We start from the raw sequence: 18,900 nt of genomic DNA, 5'->3' as shown, positions 1-18,900 counted from the left end.
CTCACATGCCTGTGGTATGCATGTGTGTGCACACATGTGTGCGTGCTGGGTAGAGGGTTCTCCACTCTGGGTCTGAGTACTCACATGCCTGTGGTATGCATGTGTGTGTACACATGTGTGTGTGCTGGGTAGAGTTCTCCACTCTGGGTCTGAGTACTCACATGCCTGTGGTATGCATGTGTGTGCACACATGTGTGCGTGCTGGGTAGAGGGTTCTCCACTCTGGGTCTGAGTACTCACATGCCTGTGGTATGCATGTGTGTGTACACATGTGTGTGTGCTGGGTAGAGTTCTCCACTCTGGGTCTGAGTACTCACATGCCTGTGGTATGCATGTGTGTGCACACATGTGTGCGTGCTGGGTAGAGGGTTCTCCACTCTGGGTCTGAGTACTCGCATGCCTGTGGTATGCATGTGTGTGCACACATGTGTGCGTTCTGGGTAGAGGGTTCTCCACTCTGGGTCTGAGTACTCACATGCCTGTGGTATGCATGTGTGTGCACACATGTGTGCATGCTGGGTACAGGGTTCTCCACTCTGGGTCTGAGCACTCACATGCCGGTGGTATGCATGTGTGTGCACTCATGTGTGCGTGCTGGGTAGAGGGTTCTCCACTCTGGGTCTGAGTACTCACATGCCTGTGGTATGCATGTGTGTGCACACATGTTTATGTGCTGGGTAGAGGATTCTCCACTCTGGGTCTGAGTACTCACATGCCTGTGGTATGCGTGTGTGTGCACACATGTTTATGTGCTGGGTAGAGGGTTCTCCACTCTGGGTCTGAGCACTCACATGCCTGTGGTATGCATGTGTGTGCACACATGTTTATGTGCTGGGTAGAGGGTTCTCCACTCTGGGTCTGAGTACTCACATGCCTGTGGTATGCATGTGTGTGCACACGTGTGTGTGCTGGGTAGAGGGTTCTCCACTCTGTGTCTGAGTACTCACATGCCTGTGCTATGCATGTGTGTGCACACATGTTTATGTGCTGGGTAGAGTTCTCCACTCTGGGTCTGAGTACTCACATGCCTGTGGTATGCATGTGTGTGTACACATGTGTGTGCTGGGTAGAGGGTTCTCCACTCTGGGTCTGAGTACTCACATGCCTGTGGTATGCATGTGTGTGTACACATGTGTGTGTGCTGGGTAGAGGGTTCTCTACTCTGGGTCTGAGTACTCACATGCCTGTGGTATGCATGTGTGTGTACACATGTGTGTGTGCTGGGTAGAGGGTTCTCCACTCTGGGTCTGAGTACTCCCATGCCTGTGGTATGCATGTGTGTGTACACATGTGTGTGTGCTGGGTAGAGGGTTCTCCACTCTGGGTCTGAGTACTCACATGCCTGTGGTATGCATGTGTGTGCACACATGTGTGCGTGCTGGGTTAGAAGTTTCTCCACTCTGGGTCTGAGTACTCACATGCCTGTGGTATGCATGTGTGTGCACACATGTGTGTGTGCTGGGTAGAGGGTTCTCCACACTGGGTCTGAGTACTCACATGCCTGTGGTATGCATGTGTGTGCACACATGTGTGTGTTCTGGGTAGAGGTTTCTCCACTCTGGGTCTGAGTACTCACATGCCTGTGGTATGCATGTGTGTGCACACATGTGTGCGTTCTGGGTAGAGGGTTCTCCACTCTGGGTCTGAGTACTCACATACCTGTGGTATGCATGTGTTTGTACACATGTGTTCGTGCTGGGTAGAGGGTTCTCCACTCTGGGTCTGAGTACTCACATGCCTGTGGTATGCATGTGTGTGCACACATGTGTGCGTGCTGGGTAGAGGGTTCTCCACTCTGGGTCTGAGTACTCACATGCCTGTGGTATGCATGTGTGTGCACACATGTGTGCGTGCTGGGTAGAGGGTTCTCCACTCTGGGCTTGACTCCCCACGTGATGGTGGTGTGTATGTGTGTTCATGTGCATGTGTGAGTACCCGTGTGTGTGTGTGTGTGTGTGTGTGTGTGTGTGTGACAGCCCACTGGGCAGCAGGGGACCAACTCTTTGAGGACCAGTGAAGTTCCTCTGAAGCTTTCGTACCCCTCCAGCTGGGCCGCATTCTGACTTGGAGATGCCCAGTCATAGTCTCACAGGCGGCAGCCTCATCTACTGGCCCCTCAGGAGCCAAGCAGGTACAAGTAAGTGTTTCCCTTTTTTTCTCTCTCTCCCTTTTTAAAGGGAGAACAATATCCTATTGTGTGTGTTCCATCCATGTTTTGATAGGCTGTTGGGAAGCTGCTGCTGTGCATCATCTAAGTTACTTTTTTTAATTCTCTTGGGTTTATACATAGGAATGGAATCGCTTGGTGATACTGTAATTCTGGCCATCTTGCCCTGCTGGTAGCCAGCTTGTGATCAGTACTTTGCACCTGAGTCTGGCCCCTCCCGGTGAGCTAGCCTAGGTTTCAGAGACCAAAGTCGATCATTTCTCTTGAGAGTCAGAAGTCTTACTGTCATGCCAGGGTAAGGCCAGACTACTCCCCATGGATGCATTAGCCGGGCATATTTTGACTGTCAGAATAAACATGGGAGCGTGTGGAGAGGAGGGTCCCTGTGTCACTGGGAGTGTGTGACAAAAAGGTCTGTGTGCTCATGGGTCCTGGGGAGTAGCAAGTGCAATGTCTCCCTTCTGATCATTCCCGAGTGCAGTCGTCTCCTTCTGATTATTCCCAAAGCTGCTGCCAGTACTGTTTGGCTGCTGGTTGGGAAGAGGTTAAAACAGTGGATGCTGCCCCACCTCTGATGGTGCACAGCTGTCTAGGACATGTGATTTTTGCAGGCTCTCCACCTACTGCCACTGCCAAGAGCCAGTAATTTTCATCGTAGATGAAACAGTTTCAGACAACCTTAGTCTTAGAAACATAGTCGTACTTCTGTTAGAAAAGAATTTTGGATCATTTGACATACTTACATCACTTTATGAAACAGTTTATTCTGCTCCTCACCAGGAATCCCATGTCTAATGGAAAGTCCAGATACAGCTCACCTGGAAACAATGTTAGTCCTGGGGTGAGCTGTGGGGAGCATTATGAAAACCTCACAGTGCTCACTGGAATGATTTTTCCTATTAAGGAATAAGTCAGAACGGAGGCTGAACCAGGAGAAGAAATCTGGTAAATTTTTCATCATTTCCATTTCTACTGGTCAACTTAGAAATAAGGAAGACAATAAAAGAGCGTAATGTGTTTAACATCTGTATACTTGTATTTAGGTTCCAACTTGTCATAAAAGATACAGGACTTTTTCCTGAAAGTACACAGGAGTCTGGAGAGGCAGGGCCAGAAGCCTGGGGACATGGCAGCTGTATCTCCCTGGAGAGCCTACTTCATTATCACTCAGAGGACTTGTCAGTCACATCTGTATTTCAAGCCTGTGACCTTGGGCAAGTTGCCTAATTACTCTGATCATCAGCCTCTATGTCTTCAAAGTAGAGAAAATAATGGCATTGCCTCTGGTGTCTGTGGGCACTGGCTTAGGGAGTAAGGTAGAGAGCGCCACTCTCGGCCCCCCAGGCAGACTGCACCATTCTCGCAGCTTGCAATGACAAACTGACCTTGAAATGACTCCTACCCTGCAGCCACAGCACTTATTTCAGCATCAGCTGAGATGTTCCCCTTGTGTGAGCCTGAGATTATAGTCCCTTCGGGGCATGAAGCAGACAAGCCAGAATCCCCATGAAGGTCCAGGAAATGAGACAGCATCTGTGGGCTCTTGATAAGCTCTTGGCATGTCCATCAGGAGAGATGTGAGAGCACTTGCTTTCTGCATACCCCTAGCTGGCCTTGCACGCGCATGCATCCACATAGATGTACAAGTGTGTAACAGAAAGTAAAACTTGCAGTGGGTTTGAGGTATTCTGATCTTTGTCCTCGCGTATACTCACAGATACTTGAGCAAGTGCATTATTTACCCATTTGTAAAAGAGGTAACCCTTTTTTCATAAGAAATAATGAAAATTAAAACTGAGCAAGATGTCAACAGCCACACATCTCAGATTGCACTGACTTCCTCCAGGCAAGTTAATAAAGCAAAAGGAGCCTCAGGAACAGACCTCCAAAGAAGGAATCAGAATTCAGAATAGCTGTAATGTGGGATTACCAGTCTGGAGTTCACCAGCAAGTACATAAAATACAAAGAAGTAGAAGACCCTGGCTCTCACTCAGCACAAAAAGCACTAGGTATAAACTGAGTGGGAGAAATGTCCTTTTGGGGTCTCCCTCATGCCCAGCCAGCGGTGAGCTTCACAGGCACACACTGAGGAACGGTGAGCCGAGGCCAGCCAGCTCCTCAGGCTGGGGGAAGTTTGCTTTGAGAACCAAGTAGACAGCGGTTTTTCTTTATGCCAACCCTATTCCCTTTGTTATTCACTCACTGTATAAAACAAGGTAAACTATGTATCAAAAATAATATTTTGAAATGTCCAGAATGTCTTAAAAAATAAAGCTGCTGCCAGGGTTAGTGGCTCGAGCCAGCCACAGCACTAGCTGCTTGACAAGGAGGGGTCGGTAGGGTGACGGCTCAAGCCAGCCTGGGCAGGACCTCGTTGGACTCCATCACAACCCGTGGATGGGTGCGGTGGCCTACAGCAACACAGAAGCATAGTGTCTGGGCACAGTGATGTTCACCCCTCATCTCAGGTATGTGGAAAGCACACATAAGAAAATCACAGTCCAGGCTGGCCCAAGCATGAAGTGAGACCCTATCTAAAAATAACCAACACTAAAAGGGCTGGTGGAATGGTTCAAGTAGTAGAGCTCCTGCCTAGCAAGTGCAAGGCCTGAGTTCAACACCCAGTACCACCAGAAATTAATCAAACAGAAGGCTGCAAGCTTTCATGTAATTTCAAAGCCTGGGAAGCCAGAGCTGGGTACACTGGCACATATCTATAATCTCAGCCCTTGGGAAGCAAGACAGAAGACTAGAGAGTCCCAAGCCAGGCTGTGCTACATACTTAGTGAGGCCTTGTCTCAAAAATAAAAAAGAGCCAGGCGCCGGTGGCTCACCTGTGTAATCCTAGTTACTCAGGAGGCTGAGATCTGAGGATCGAGGTTCAAAGCCAGCCTGGCCAGGAAAGACCGTGAGACTCCTATCTCCAATAAACTACTAGAAAACCAGAAGTGGCGTTGTGGCTCAAGTGGTAGAGCGCTTGCCTTGAGCTGAATTGCTGGGGGATCGGTGCCCAGGCCCAGAGTTCAAGCCCCACGACCAACAAAAAATACAATAATAAATAAAAAAGAAGGAAGGAGGGGAACAAGGAAGGAAGGAAAAGCAGCAAGGAAGCAAGAAAAAACCACTGAGAATTCTAGCTGTCTTCCTGTTGGGCTCATCAAGAGCCAAAGCTACTACTCTAAATGTTCTCAGGAACAAGGGAAGCTAAGGAAAGTTGAATGACAATGAGAAAGCAAGTCAAATGTTAACATTTTTAGTTTAAAAAATTAAAAATTACTTGAGTTAAAGAAATTTTAAAAATGTTAAATTACTTTTTAAAAGGAAGTTCTAGAGTTGAAAAAGTACAGTAACCAGAGGTGTCTGTGGAAGACATGCACAGCAAGACCCATTTCCAGAGTAACGCCCCTCCCCTCAACTGCTGTGGCAGCAGCAGTCCATGCAGTTACATGCGTGGTTATTCTTTTGAATAGGTCAGGACTGACCAGTGTAACTCAAAACGTATTAGCATAATTCATCAACATGGCTGAGTTGTAAAAAGTGAAGGATGTATAAAGAAAAGCACTTTAAAAATAGGAGGTAAAGCTGCACACCAGTAGCTCACGCCTATGATCCTAGCTACTCAGGAGGCTGACATCTTGGGGATTGCAGTTTGAAGCCAGCCCATGCAGGAAAGTCTGTGCGACTCTTAGCTCCAGTTAATTACAGAAAAAGCCAGAAGTGGCTCTGTTGCTCAAGTGGTGGAGTACTATCCCTGCCCCAGGACTGGCCAAAAAAAAAGAGGCCCACTCATGGCTGTGTGTGGGTGGGCAGGTCTGTCTTCATCAGGCTCTGGGGAATGACCCAAGCGTGGTTCCTGCAGTGTGGTGCAGTCGGTCAGGAAGGAGATCTGAGGCCTCCGAGGTCTGAGGCCGGGGTTTTGTGCAGCCTCGGGCATCTCCATGTTCTGGGGTCTGTTGGGGTCCACAGTAAAGTGACTTTCCCACAGTTCCCGCACAGTGCAGATCATGTTTGTTAAAGTTGAATACCCAGGGGCTGGGAAGGTGGCTCAGTGGTAGAGCGCTTGCCTTGCATGCCTGAGACCCTGGGTTCGATTCCCCAGCACCACATAAGCAAAAAGAAAAAAGCCGGAAGTGGTGCTGTGGCTCAAGTGGTAGAGCGCTAGCCTTGAGCTGAAGAGCTGAGGGACAGCGCCCAGGCCCAGAGTTCAGGACCCAGGACCGGACCCAAAAAAAAAAAAAAAAAAAGTTGAATACCCAGTCTATCGTATCCTCACTGCCAGAGAAGAATGCCAACAGCTCCTTCAACTGAGAGGCACAGGCTAAAAGAAAGCCCAGCAGAAACAGTGATACAGCCTCCCAGAAGCTGGTGTCTGGTCCTGCAGGACCACAGCCCCCTGAGCTCTTGGCATCCTAGAGCAGGTGGTTAGTCCCTGTCCATATAGCATGTGGTGGGACGCACGGCTTCGGAGCTAGCCGTTGCAGCCAGTGGCTGTGAACTGGCATGGCCCAGGGACTGCTGTGCTCATGTGATGCTCACACAACTCTTCTGTGAAGTGTCTTTTCAACATCTTTGCTCATTTTTTACTTAATTTTTTCTTGTCTACCTTTTTTTCTTGTCAGTCCTGAAAATTAAACTGACCTTAGTACTTACTAAGCAAATGCCCTGTTACTTGTGCTACTTCTCCAGGTCAATCTACTTGTTTTTGAGTTGTAGGAGTTATTTATATATTCTAACCACTAGGTCCTTACCAGATACATAGACCTGACATATAAATTGTGAACATTTAGTACATGATTTGTCCTTACATTTTCCTACTGATGTCTTTCATAAAACCAGCTGTTTCAATTTTGATGGAATCCATTTTATTTATTCATTTTTATTTATTAATTATTTTATTTTTTATTTTTTGGTCATGGGGCCTGAACTCTGGGCTCACTCAAAGTGAGCCCTCCACCTCTTGAGCCACAGCCCCACTTCCACTCTTCTGGTGGTTTATTGGAGATAAGAGTTTCACAGACTTTCCTGCGCGGGCTGGCTTTGAACCATGATCCTCAGATCTCAATCTCCGGAGTAGCAACCAGCACCCAGCTTTGGAATCCATTTTAATATTACCTTTTCAGGTCTGAACGTGTGTTCTATTTTGGAATACTATCTGTAGCTTACAAACATTTTCTTCACTATTTTCTTCTAGTCTTAGAGTTCAGGCTCTTATGTTTAGCGTTGTCATTCAAGGTCAGGTAGGTAGGTATGATGTGAGGTAAGGGTTGAATTTCATTTTTTTTTCCATGTGGATTTTCAATTGTTTTTCTTCCATATCTTCTCATTGAATTGTCCTCCACTTTTGTTGAACATACATGTGTGAATCCACGTGGGGCTCTCTGCCTGTTCAGCACAGCTGTAGTACTATATATTTGTCTGTCACTGTGGGTTTGGTTGATTGTGTCTGTCTGTCTGTCTGTCCTAGGGTTAGAACTCAGGTCCTGGGCACTGTTCCTGAGCTTTCTTTGCTCAAAGCTAATGCTCTACCATTTGAACCACAGCTCTATTTCCAGTTTTCACTGAAAAACAGCAAAAGAACTTTTGCAGACTTTTTTAAAGTCCTGTGCTTGCTTTTCTCTTGATAGTTTCATACAACACCTATTTTCTCTCTATGCAGCCCCCAGCCTGCACATACGAACAGCCTGTGGCTCTGAGGCTTGTACCAGGGGTCTGCCCACACTGAGATCCAGAGCCCCACAGCCACCCAAACTTGGGTCCTCTCCATGACCCAGGGCCTAGCCCCCTAAGGGGGACAGGTTCCAGAAGTCTGCGGACTCATTCCAATTCTCTCATAGGTTTCTTTGGGTTTAGTATGGTATGGCAAGCACAGTAGGTTCACACAACTGTCCTTGCTTCCTCCATGGGCTTTGTTCCTGCCAGTCTAGTGCCTGGTTCCGTTTTGAAAGGTGCAAGACAGTACATAGCACAGGGAGGAGATTCTCATCCTTAGCCCGGCTTGGCCTGGTCCTGGCATATATGTTTGAAGGAACCCGTGGGCTCACCCTCAGCCTGACTTTTGGTGATTGGTGAAGTCCCCTCCTGTCGGTACCTGCTGTCTGGCAGAGTGACCAGTGCCCCATCAGCCCTGGTCATGTTGTGGTCACCTCAGCAAAGATGGACTGAGTTGCTTTGCGGACAGCGCCATAGTCCCATCCAACATAAATATAATGTGTCCCACAGACGAAACAAATATAATCTTAAAATGTTTAATAAAACTTAAAAGCAAAATTTAAGAGTACAAACTACTGTTGTTTCAACATGTGATCAGTATAAAGACTATCAGTAAGCTATTTCACATCTTTTTTTTTTTTTTCTGTACCGAGTCTCCCAAATGCCATGTGTGTTTTACTCTCTTTGCCATCCCTGGGACCATCGTGGGTGGCCGGTGGCTACCACCCTGGCCCATGCAGGTGGAGGGCAGCTGAGCTAGGGATGGCCTGTCTTCTTTGGTGCATCTCACATGTAAGCAAACCGCTGAATCATCAGGCCTCCAGCTGCAGAATACACATGCCAGAAAATAACTCAGGAATTTTTTTGGCAAATAAAAGTTGAAAACAGGAAGCTCAATTTTTGCTTTGCAATAGTTTCCAAATAATAGTGTGGAGTCTGTTTTATTTTTCTGATGACTGAGGGAAGAGTACTGAGCAGAGTTGTTGGGAATAGTGTTTGGTGTTGGCTGGAAGAGGTTGTCCACAGGCCTTATTAAGGGACATTTGCCAGTACACCTGAGCCTCCTCCCAGGAGCTGGCATCAGGTGCTGGGGCCCTGCTCGTGCTTCGAAGACCCACATGGGCACTCAGACCCCAGCACCTGTGTCAGGGTGTCGCTGCACCCCATGTTGATGTGTAGAATGCTGGGCAAGTTATTTTTCTCACAGAACTGCATTGTCTGCCTGCCTGCATGCCTGCCTCCATCCCTCCATCCCTCCCTCCCTCCCCCCCTCATCTCTCTCTCTCTCTTTCTTTTCTTTGTCTCTCTCTTTCTTTCTTTTTTGGTTGGTTGTGGGGCCTGAACTCTGGGCCTGGGCGCTGTCCCTCAGCTCTTCAGCTCAAGGCCAGTGTTCTACTACTTGAGTCACAGCGCCACTTCTGGCTTTTTCTGCTTATGTGGTGCTGAGGAATGGAACCCAGGGCCTCATGCATGCAAGGCAAGCGCTCTACCACTGAGCCACCTTCCCAGCGCTGCATTGTCTTTCTACTTCAGTGTTTCTTCTGATGGCTCCCTTGGTAACAGGAAAGACTGTAGACTCTGATATACCATGAGAGTGTTTGATATGCATAAAATGCCTAGAACAATGGTGCACCTGTGGGGTTGTTAGCACATCACATCTATAATGTGGTGCGTGGACAGGGGAAGCACAGCCTCAGATATTCTGGCATCTACCGCTGATGCTCGTGATACCAGTGCAGATTCTTGTCATCTCAGTCACACACACTAACCCCGAAGACCGGAAGTGACCACAAGTCCTCATGTTGGCTGGAATGGGCCTGAGGCCATTTGCCCCATGACCAGGGTCCCTATACCTCACTCTCCTCACAGCTGTGACAAGAACATTTCCCAAGGTCCTGAAGGTCTTCAGAACCCTTCCATTGGTGTCAGACCTCCCCTTTCTGGAGGGAGCCGTGGGCTCCCAAGCAAGGGGCCTTGTCATTCACCCTGTGGTTGTATCTTCCTTCCCTTTATTTCATTCCAGCTTGATCTGTTGCGGGGAGTAGTCCGTAGTCACAGTTACCTGTTCTATACACAGAGGGGGGAGCTGGGTTCAGGCCTTTTCCAGGGGTAGGGATCACAGAGTCTTTGTTGGCAGATCCCTGTGTGATCAGGGCTTCAAGCCAGCTCAGTGCAGAAGTCCAGTGACTGCAGAGAAGGCTGCAGGGACCTGCCGTGCTGGCCTGTCGCAATGGCAGGCCAGGTCTAGCAGAGCTGGTGCACCATCTTTACCTTGTTTAGGACCTTTGGAAGAATCAAGGTCAGAGCTCCAAGAGCCACATGCCAGGACACAAACTCCTGCAGTGGCGGCCCTCCACCCAAGCCCTCATTTCTCAGTGCCATTTCAGGTTAACTCGCTAGGCCACGCAGCCTGCAGGCAGCATAGCCTGCCTGTGCCTGTTGTGTGATGCAGAGCGGAGGGATGAGAAGGGTGGTTCTGTGACTTGGCGACACAGACCTCGGAGCTGATGAGGACGGCCCTGCCAGTGCCCTGACGCGTCCCGGTGAGGCCGCAGAGCTGCCTGTACTGGCCCTCGGCCCTCATCTTTAGATGTCAGGGATAAGTCGCTCAAGTTTCACACATCCTTGCACTGTATACTTTTTCTTAGCCTAGAGTAGACTAGAGACTTGAGGGTGGCTCAGTATAAGCTTAGTATGTACAAAGCCCTAGATCCCATCACAGCACTGAAAAACAAATAACTAAAACTGAGCACTGGTGGCTCATACCTGTAATCTTAGCTATTCAGGAAGCAGATATCTGAAGAGCACAGTTCAAAGCGAAAAGTTCATGAGAGTTACCTCCAATTAACCAGCAAAAATCAGAAAGTAGAGCTGTGGTTCAAGTGGTACAGTGCTAGCCTCGACAACAACAAAAAGCTCAGGACAACCCCAGGCCTTGAGTTCAAGCCTCAGTACCAGCACACACACACAAATTGTTCTTGATCTGTCCCTGTTCTGCAGGAAGTTTAAGATTGTATTCCTTCCTCCTACTCTTCCTTCCGTTTTAGTCAAAGAGTGGACAGGGTCAGCTGGCAAGTTCAAAAGCTGTGGGAGCATCTAGCCATGTGAGGTAAGTGGGTGCTCACCCCTGTAATCCTGGCTACTCAGGAGGCTGAGACTTGAGGATCCCAGTTGAAAGCCAGCTCAGGCAGGAAAGCCAGTGAGACTTTACTCTCCTCCTAACTGGCAACAAAGTGGAACCAGAGCTGTGGTTCTCGTGGTAGAGCACAGCCTTGCCCAAAAAAGCTAATGAACAGCACCTAGGTACAATGTTCAAGTTTGAGTACTGGCACAAAAATAAATAAGTAAAGCTAGGTGTGAGTGGCTCACGCCTGTCATCCTAGCTACTCTGGAGGCTGAGATCTGAGGATCGTGATTCGAAGCCAGCCCAGGCGGGAAAGTCTAGGAGACTCTTATCACCAATAAACTACTCAGAAAAAGTAGGAAGTCGTGTTATAGCTCAGTGGTAGAGTGCTAGCCTTGAGCAAAAGACGCTCAGGGACCCCCCCAGGCCCAAAGTCCAAGCCCCAGGACTGGCAAAAATATATAAATAAATACATTCTCTATTGTATTTGTACAATACACTTTGTTTATTCTCAGCTAATGGCCACTCTGATTGGTTCTACTGTTTGGCTATCATGAGTAACACTGAACATTTTGTTCTTTTTTTTTTTTTGGTCAGTCATAGGGCCTGAACTCTGGGCCTGGGCGCTGTCCCTCAGCTCTTCAGCTCAAGGCAAGCTCTCTACCACTTGAGCCACAGTGCCACTTCCGGCCTTTTCTGCTTATATAGTGCTGAGGAATCGAACCCAGGGCCTCATGCATGCAAGGCAAGTGCTCTACCACTGAGCCACCTTCCCAGCCCTTGGCATTCTACTACTTGAGCCACATGACCAGTTTTTCTGTTTATGTGGTGCTGAGGAATTGAACCCAGGGCATCATGCATGCAAGGCAAGCACTCTACCACTGAGCCTCTTTCCCAGCCCCTTGTGCATGTTTTTGTGTGGGTGTATATTTGCAGTTTTATTGACTATGTATCTTGGAACAGAATTGTTGGGTAATATGGTAACTCTCTGTTTAACCTTTTGAGGAACTGCTTGACTATTTTCCAAAGCAGTGGCTCCATTTTCCATTCCTCCCAGCACTTCATGCAAGCTCTAGTCTCTCCACATCCTCACCAACTCCTGTTACGATCATTTTACAGTACAGGCATCATGCAGGTGTAGAATATGAAATGCTTAATTTACTATTTATTCAATTTACGTCTCCTTGAAAACGAATGATATCAAGCATTTTTGTGTGCTTATCAGTCATTTGTGTATCTTTGGAGAAATATTCCAAGTCTTCTGCTCACTTAAAAAAATGGAATTGTTCATGTATTTAATGTTGAATTTTAAAATTATATATCTGAAATACTAGGCCCTTGTCAGATTTATGATTTACAAATATAGTCTTTCTTTTTTTTTTCTTATTTTATTAATGGTACCCTTTGAAACACAATTTTCTAATGTAATTGTATCCAGTTTATCTCATTTTTCTTGTTCATGCTTTTGGTATCATATCTTAGAAAATATTGCCCAAACTATAAAGATATGCCTGTTCTCAGAATGTTAGGTTGAACACTTATATTTAAGCCTTTGATATATTTTGAGTCTGTTTTGTGTTTCTTTTTTTGGTTGGTTGGTTGGTTTTTTCCATTCCAGTGTTTGAACTTAGGGCCTTCTCATACTTGCTCAACTTTTTTGCTCAAGGCTGGTGCTCTAACACTTGAGCGGCTTGAGCCTAGTAGTTTGCTGGTAATTGTAGATAGAATCTTACAGACTTTTCTGCCTGGGCTGGCATCAAACTGTGACCCTCAGGTCTCAGCCTCCCAAGCAGCTAGGATTATAGGAGTGAGCCACTGGTACCCAGCTTGAGTTAATTTTATATACCGTATGGGACAGGAGTCGAACTTCATATGTTTACATGTTGTCTGTAGTCACTGAACTGTCTCAGTAATAATCTTTTTTTGAAAATCAATTGTTCATAAATATCTAGACTTATTTCCTTTCATAGCTATGACCATCATCTTCTGAAGAAAAAAGTCACCTGGGATTTTTATTATATAAAATCTGTAGCTAAGGGCTGGGAAGGTGGCTCAGTGGCAGAGCGCTTACCTTGCATGCCTGAGGCCCTGGGTTCGATTCCTCAGCACCACATAAGCAAACAGAAAAAAAAAAGCCAGAAGTGGCACTGTGGCTCAAGTGGTAGAGCGCTAGCCTTGAGCTGAAGAGCTGAGGGACAGCGCCCAGGCCCAGAGTTCAGGCCCCATGACCGGACCCAAAAAAAATCTGTAGATAAATTAGGAAGTATTTATATCATAAAAATAGTTTTTCACAAAAATGTGATGGCCTTCAATTTATATGTGCTTTTACTTTTAAAATGTAATTTTTGACCTAGAATAAATCATGTTGAGGTAAGCCAAACTTAGAGAGGCCAGGGGCACATGTTTTCTCTCATATGCAGAAGTTAGATCTAAAATACACCAGGACACAATAAGTGACACTCATACATGGTGAGACTGAAAGAAGGTCCTCTTAGGGAAGGGACACAAAGGTGCAAGGCCTCCATGCTTCTGATCACATAAAACTGAAATGAACTCTAAGAAATTAATGTAATTTTCCATGGAGTTCGTCAGTTTATTCCTAAGTGTTTTATATGCTATTGTGCTTTCTTTTTTTTTTTTTTGTCAGTCGTGGGGCGTGAACTCTGGGCCTGGGTGCTGTCCCTCAGCTCTTCAGCTCAAGGCGAGTGCTCTACCACTTGAGCTACAGCGCCACTTCCGGTTTTCTGGTGGTTTACTGGAGATAGGAGTCTCACGGTCTCTCCTGCCGGGGCTGGCTTTGAACTGCGATCCTCAGATCTCAGCCTCCTGAGTAGCTAGGTGCTATTGTGTTTTCTTAATATCATCTTTGGAGTATTTATTGCTACTGTATAGAATCCTGTTGTGTTTGTTTATATAAGGATCTTTATCCCACAAGTTTGCTGACTGCATTATTGGCATAGATTTTGTATGTGTGTGTGTGTGTGTGTATGTGTGTGCGTGTGTGTGCACACATGTGCTCATATGCACATGCATGTTCCTTACACTTTTTCTTTAAAGGATAATGCTGTCTGCAAATCTTCCTTTCTAAGCTGGTACTGTTTACATCTTTTCCAGTAGCTCTGCTTACACTTCCATTCACAATATCTAATAGAGTTGTGATGTTTTGTGTTATTTCTGACCTGGTGTGGACAGCCCTCCAACATGTTGGCTGTTATTTGTTTGGCGGTACTGGGTTAAACTCAGGGCCTCTCATGTACTAGACAAGCTTGTGCATGTACTGCATCACAGCCCCAGACTTTTGTTTTTGAATAGGACTCAACTTTAGACCTGGGCTGGCCTGGGTCACAGCCCTCCTTCTTCATTGTGAAGGTAACGGCTCACACTCTGCCCAGGGGCTTGAACACAGGGCCTCATGCTCTTGCTTGGTGTTCTTGCTCATGGCTGGCACTCTACCAGTTGTCATGCCTTCGGTTTCTGGGTGTTTGTTTAATTGGATATAGGAGTCAAACAGCTTTGTTTGTCCAGGCTCACTTCAGGCTGCAATCCTCAGATCTCAACTTTTTGAGTAGCTAAGATTATAGATACACGCCGCCAGGAGAGGTCTCACAAACTTCTTGTTTGACCTGGCCTTTAACTACAGTCCTCCCATTGTCTACCTCCGGAGTATCAGCTGGGATTACAGGCCTAAGCCACCACACCGAACAGCATTTCACAGTTTAAAGCATGACTTAGCTGTCATTTCAGCCTTCAGTAGGTTGAAGCAGTTCTGAGTCACTATACCATAACAGAGTTGGATTTGGTCAGGTGGTTCTTCTATATCTCTTGAGATGGCTACCTAGTTTTTGGTCCTCATCTTAATGTTGTATATGACAGTGACTGATTTTCACATCAATCCATTTGTCCTCAGATAAAGTTCTACCTAGTCATAGTGTAGGTCCTTTGTCCGTAATGACTTTGCACAATTCATGCGAGTTATGTTGAGAATTTTTGCATCTGTTTTCATGAGGGACATTAGTGTGCCTTTCCTTAGATGTGATCTTTTAGCCTGTTTGGGTAGCCAGCCCTGCAGGGGGCGTAGGAAGTAACCTTCTTCTGCGTCTGAAACTCCACAGGAACGGCATCAATTCCCAAGTGTTTGCCAGCGTTTACCAGGAACGCCTCCCAGCTTTTTCTTTGTTGGGAATGTTCTTGATTTTTCTGTCTCATTAAGGTTGTTTTTCAGTTTTCTATGTTTTCAGTTGGTTCTGATGGTTTATGTCTCTCTAGAACCTCTGCGTTTGTCCACGTTACCTAGACATTATCCATTACCTTCTTTGCTACTTTCAAGTTTTCCTCCTTGTGACTGAAAGTGGAATGTTTATTGTTGGTTCTAGTGTACCGCGTTACTGTCACCAAATGCAGATATCAGCTTCTATGTTAGGATCTGGAGGTGAAGTGGGCAGGTTGCCGATTTCCTCCTGTCTTGCCGGCCGGATACCATTGTTGAGTTCCCATGAGAAGAGACATGAAATCCCTTTGTTACTTAGTGGCGTGTTGTGAGTAGGTCGCACGAGAAGCTGTTATTTTCTGTTAATGATGTCGATGCTAATTGCTTCTAGGTATTCACCTCAAACGGCCCCACAGTGATCATGCCCACCTGGTTCTGCTCTCGAACTTGGTTTCTCCACGTGGGACCATTTGACGAGGGAGGGAAGGTAAGTGCCGTGAAGGACTCAGACCCTTCACCTGGCCCCTTAGTGTCCCCTGTCCTCTCATGCGATGTACACCTATTGCTTCCTAAGCCACGGCTCAGAGACTCACCTCCATGGGGCTGTGTATACCCCCTGATCTACACCTGCTCGGGGGAAGCACCTGGCCTCAAACCCAGCTTATCTCATCCCCGGTGAGCTGGTTGGGGAATGTAGAGTATCTGGTCTAAGAAGTCCTATTCTGGTTGGGGATCTTCTTGCTGTCTCTAGGGACGCAGGAGCTAGGAGCCCTATTCCTGTCTGGGATCCACTCTGGCTGTCTCTAGAGGAGCCCTGCTCCCGTCAGGGGCCTGGGTGTCTTTGCCTACCTGTGGGAAGGGGGAGTCCTGGGCCACACACGCGAGCTCTGCGGTGAGTCACAGGAACCATGCTGGCCGCTAGCCTTGCCACCAGCAGTTATGAGGCCCAGGAATATTCCAGCCCCACGCAGAACCTGTCATGAACCTTACTGGCCACATACCAGCCTACCTTCTTCAAGCCCTTTTTATTCCTGCTCTCTTCCTTGGGGGGCAGTTTTGTGCATAGGTATTGGATTTCTGATTCGTGAGCCCTCCCTCCCCCAAACCCTCAGCTGGTGGTTAGGGTGTGGTTTAGGTCAGAACTTGGGGAGGGGCCGTCTGTGACATAGCTTGGGGCTGTTGTTTTTGTAGGGGAAGAGGTAGGTTTTAACCCAGGATGCTTACTTAGTTCCTGTTTAAGTTTCACTGTCATTCTGGACAGTTTTCCAGTTCCTGGCTCAACATCGCCCCTTCTGCCACTCTGATGAAATGCAGCCCATCCTGGACCCCTGCCTGGGTCCAGGACTCCTGGAGAGCTGCGACCTGACTTGTGTTTCCTTCTGTCTCAGGGACCATGCCTCTGGATTCTCACCACAAGTGTCCTCGGCATCTTGCCAGGGCTTCCCAGTCATTCAGCTTGGCCTCTCCTCTTCTCTCAGTGCTTGAGCTGCTGGTGCTCAGGACATGGTGGCTGAGGCTGCCTTCCTCCTCTTGAGATGTGTCTGTGGTTAGCATGCAGTGTTTGTCCTAAGAGCTTCTGTGTCCCACAGAGTGTCCGTTAGGGCAGAATTAAGATATAGACCCACCTGTCTCTCCTCTGTCCCACATCTTCTCTGGCCTGTCTTAGGGAGAAAGTCAATTGCTCATCTCTTTTTGACCCTGCATTGCCACATCACTTTTGATCCTCCAAAATTGTTTTCCTGTTGCATCTTTTCTTTGTTTTTTGGTCCAGCGGCGGCGGGGGGGGGGGGGGGGGGGGAGCGTTGAACTCTGGGCCTGGGCGCTGTCCCTCAGCTCTTCAGCTCAAGGTGAGCACTCTACTGCTTGAGCCACAGCACCACTTCCGGTTTTTGAGTGGTTTATTGGAGATCAAGGACTTTGCTGCCCGGGCTGGCTTTGAACTGTGGTCCTCAGCTCTCAGCCTCCTGAGTAGCTGGGGTGACAGCGTGAGCACCGCACCCAGCTCTTTTCTTTTTTTGAGATAGGTTCTCACTATGTTACCAGGCTGGCCCTAAACGTGTCAGCTCAAGCAAATATCTTCCACCTTGGCCTCTTGAGTATTTGGGACCACACCTGGCTCAAAGCTAGTTTCTTGGCAACAAGAGCATCCTTCTGTCCCTTGCTGATAGCTGGGGTGGGCTGGTGCAGCTGGTGAGTGCGCTCTCCTTTGGCTCCTGCAGGGTGTGCCGGAGGACCTGCTGTTCTTCTACGAGCACCTCAGGAAGGGGGGGTGGCGTCTTCCGGGTGGACCACAGCCTGCTCCTCTACCGCTACCACCTGTGTGCAGCCACACACTCTGTCCTTGAGTAAGTCGGTCACGCCTGGTTCTAGAAGCTCTCTGGGGAGGCTGCCATAGACCTGGTCTGGTAGGCAGCCAGTGTCCCCTCAAGGAGGCAGTGTTGGGGTGTAGAGGTCATGACAGTCCTTGGAGGAAGTGCAGGGTCTGAAAGACCGGCCCTGCCCTGGCTGTGTGAGGTGGAGCCATGGCCACACGAGGTGAGCCGGCCTCATGGGGGCACAGGCCTTCGTTGGGCGGTGGTGGGAGCCATGGTTGGACCTCAGAGACTCTACTCACAAGCCCTGGACACTCATGCCTTGGTCTGGGTGTCACAGGCTGCGACTGAACCGCATCCTCCGCTAGAGGCATCCTGGCAGGGCGTGGGGACCTATCTCCAGTGGGCCAGGGAGTCCAGCCAGCCCCCCTTGCTCTCCGCCATGTGCCAGTCCCATTTCTGGCCTAGCATGTGCCCAGGGCATCACTCCAGGGGAAGGCGAAGGGGAGGGCAACTCTGTGTGGGGTAGGGGAGGTGTCTCACGGTTGTGTGTGTGACAGGAAGCTACTGGCTGTCAGGTGCTGGCCTCATGGTGCTGTAGGCTGGCCTTGGGGTGTCCCCTGACTATGAGGAGCTGGCTCATGCTGACCCCACTCCTGTCCAGGATGGGACTCCCTGAGTAAGAGCCATCTCCCTGGTGTCTTGACATCTACAACAGGGCCGCAACTTGAAGGTTATAATTGTGTTGTGTACAGGAAGACTCAGATGTGCCTGCCACCCTTCGTTAAGCCTGAATTTGGTGCAGCTGCCCTAGAACACTAGCTTGCTGAGAATTACCCTAGATTTGACATGTGCTGACGGGACCTATACAGTTAGGAAGGTGTTCAGCAGGAAGAAGAGAGAATCAAATAGGGACTGGAAAACAGGAGAAGAAAAAAATCAAGAGTTGGTTATTTGAAGCCGGGCAACTGTGGCTCACACCTGTAATCCTAGCTAATCTCAGGAGGCTGAGATCTGAGGATAGAAATTCAAAGCCAGTCTGGGCACCAAAGTCTGAGAGACTCTTACCTTTAATTAACCACCAGAAGACTAGAAATGACACTGTGGTTCAAAGTGGTAGAGCACTAGCCTTGAGCAAGAGAGCTCAGGGACCACACTCAGGCACTGAGTTCAAGCCCCACGACCAAGAAAAAAAAAAAGAGTTGGTTATTTGAAAAATAAGATTGATAAACTTTTAGCAAGACTGATTTTTAAAAACCACAAATTTGCCATTATTGAGCATGAAAAAGGGACAATTATTGCTGATATCACTAATATTTTTTAAATAATTAAGTTAGTAAATTAACTTTTTAAAAAGAAGAGTTGGATCATGTGGCATTA

General features: G+C 47.8%; 1 protein-coding gene across 1 annotated transcript in view; it reads left to right on the top strand.

The window, feature by feature from the left end:
- The window catches only part of B3gntl1 (UDP-GlcNAc:betaGal beta-1,3-N-acetylglucosaminyltransferase like 1), a 63,386-nt gene that overhangs the window by 33,828 nt on the left and 10,658 nt on the right, over positions 1–18,900 (top strand). Inside the window, 3 exon segments of the mRNA XM_042696572.1 lie at positions 15,600–15,695; positions 17,428–17,472; positions 17,474–17,553. Of these exon segments, the coding sequence (XP_042552506.1) occupies positions 15,600–15,695; positions 17,428–17,472; positions 17,474–17,553 (221 nt within the window).

Source organism: Dipodomys spectabilis, unplaced genomic scaffold, assembly GCF_019054845.1.
Source record: "Dipodomys spectabilis isolate Male_0828 unplaced genomic scaffold, ASM1905484v1 ptg000208l, whole genome shotgun sequence".
Classification (NCBI taxonomy): Eukaryota; Metazoa; Chordata; class Mammalia; order Rodentia; family Heteromyidae; genus Dipodomys; species Dipodomys spectabilis.
Note: the sequence above shows the minus strand (reverse complement) of the source record. Positions and strands in the feature narration are given on the sequence as shown.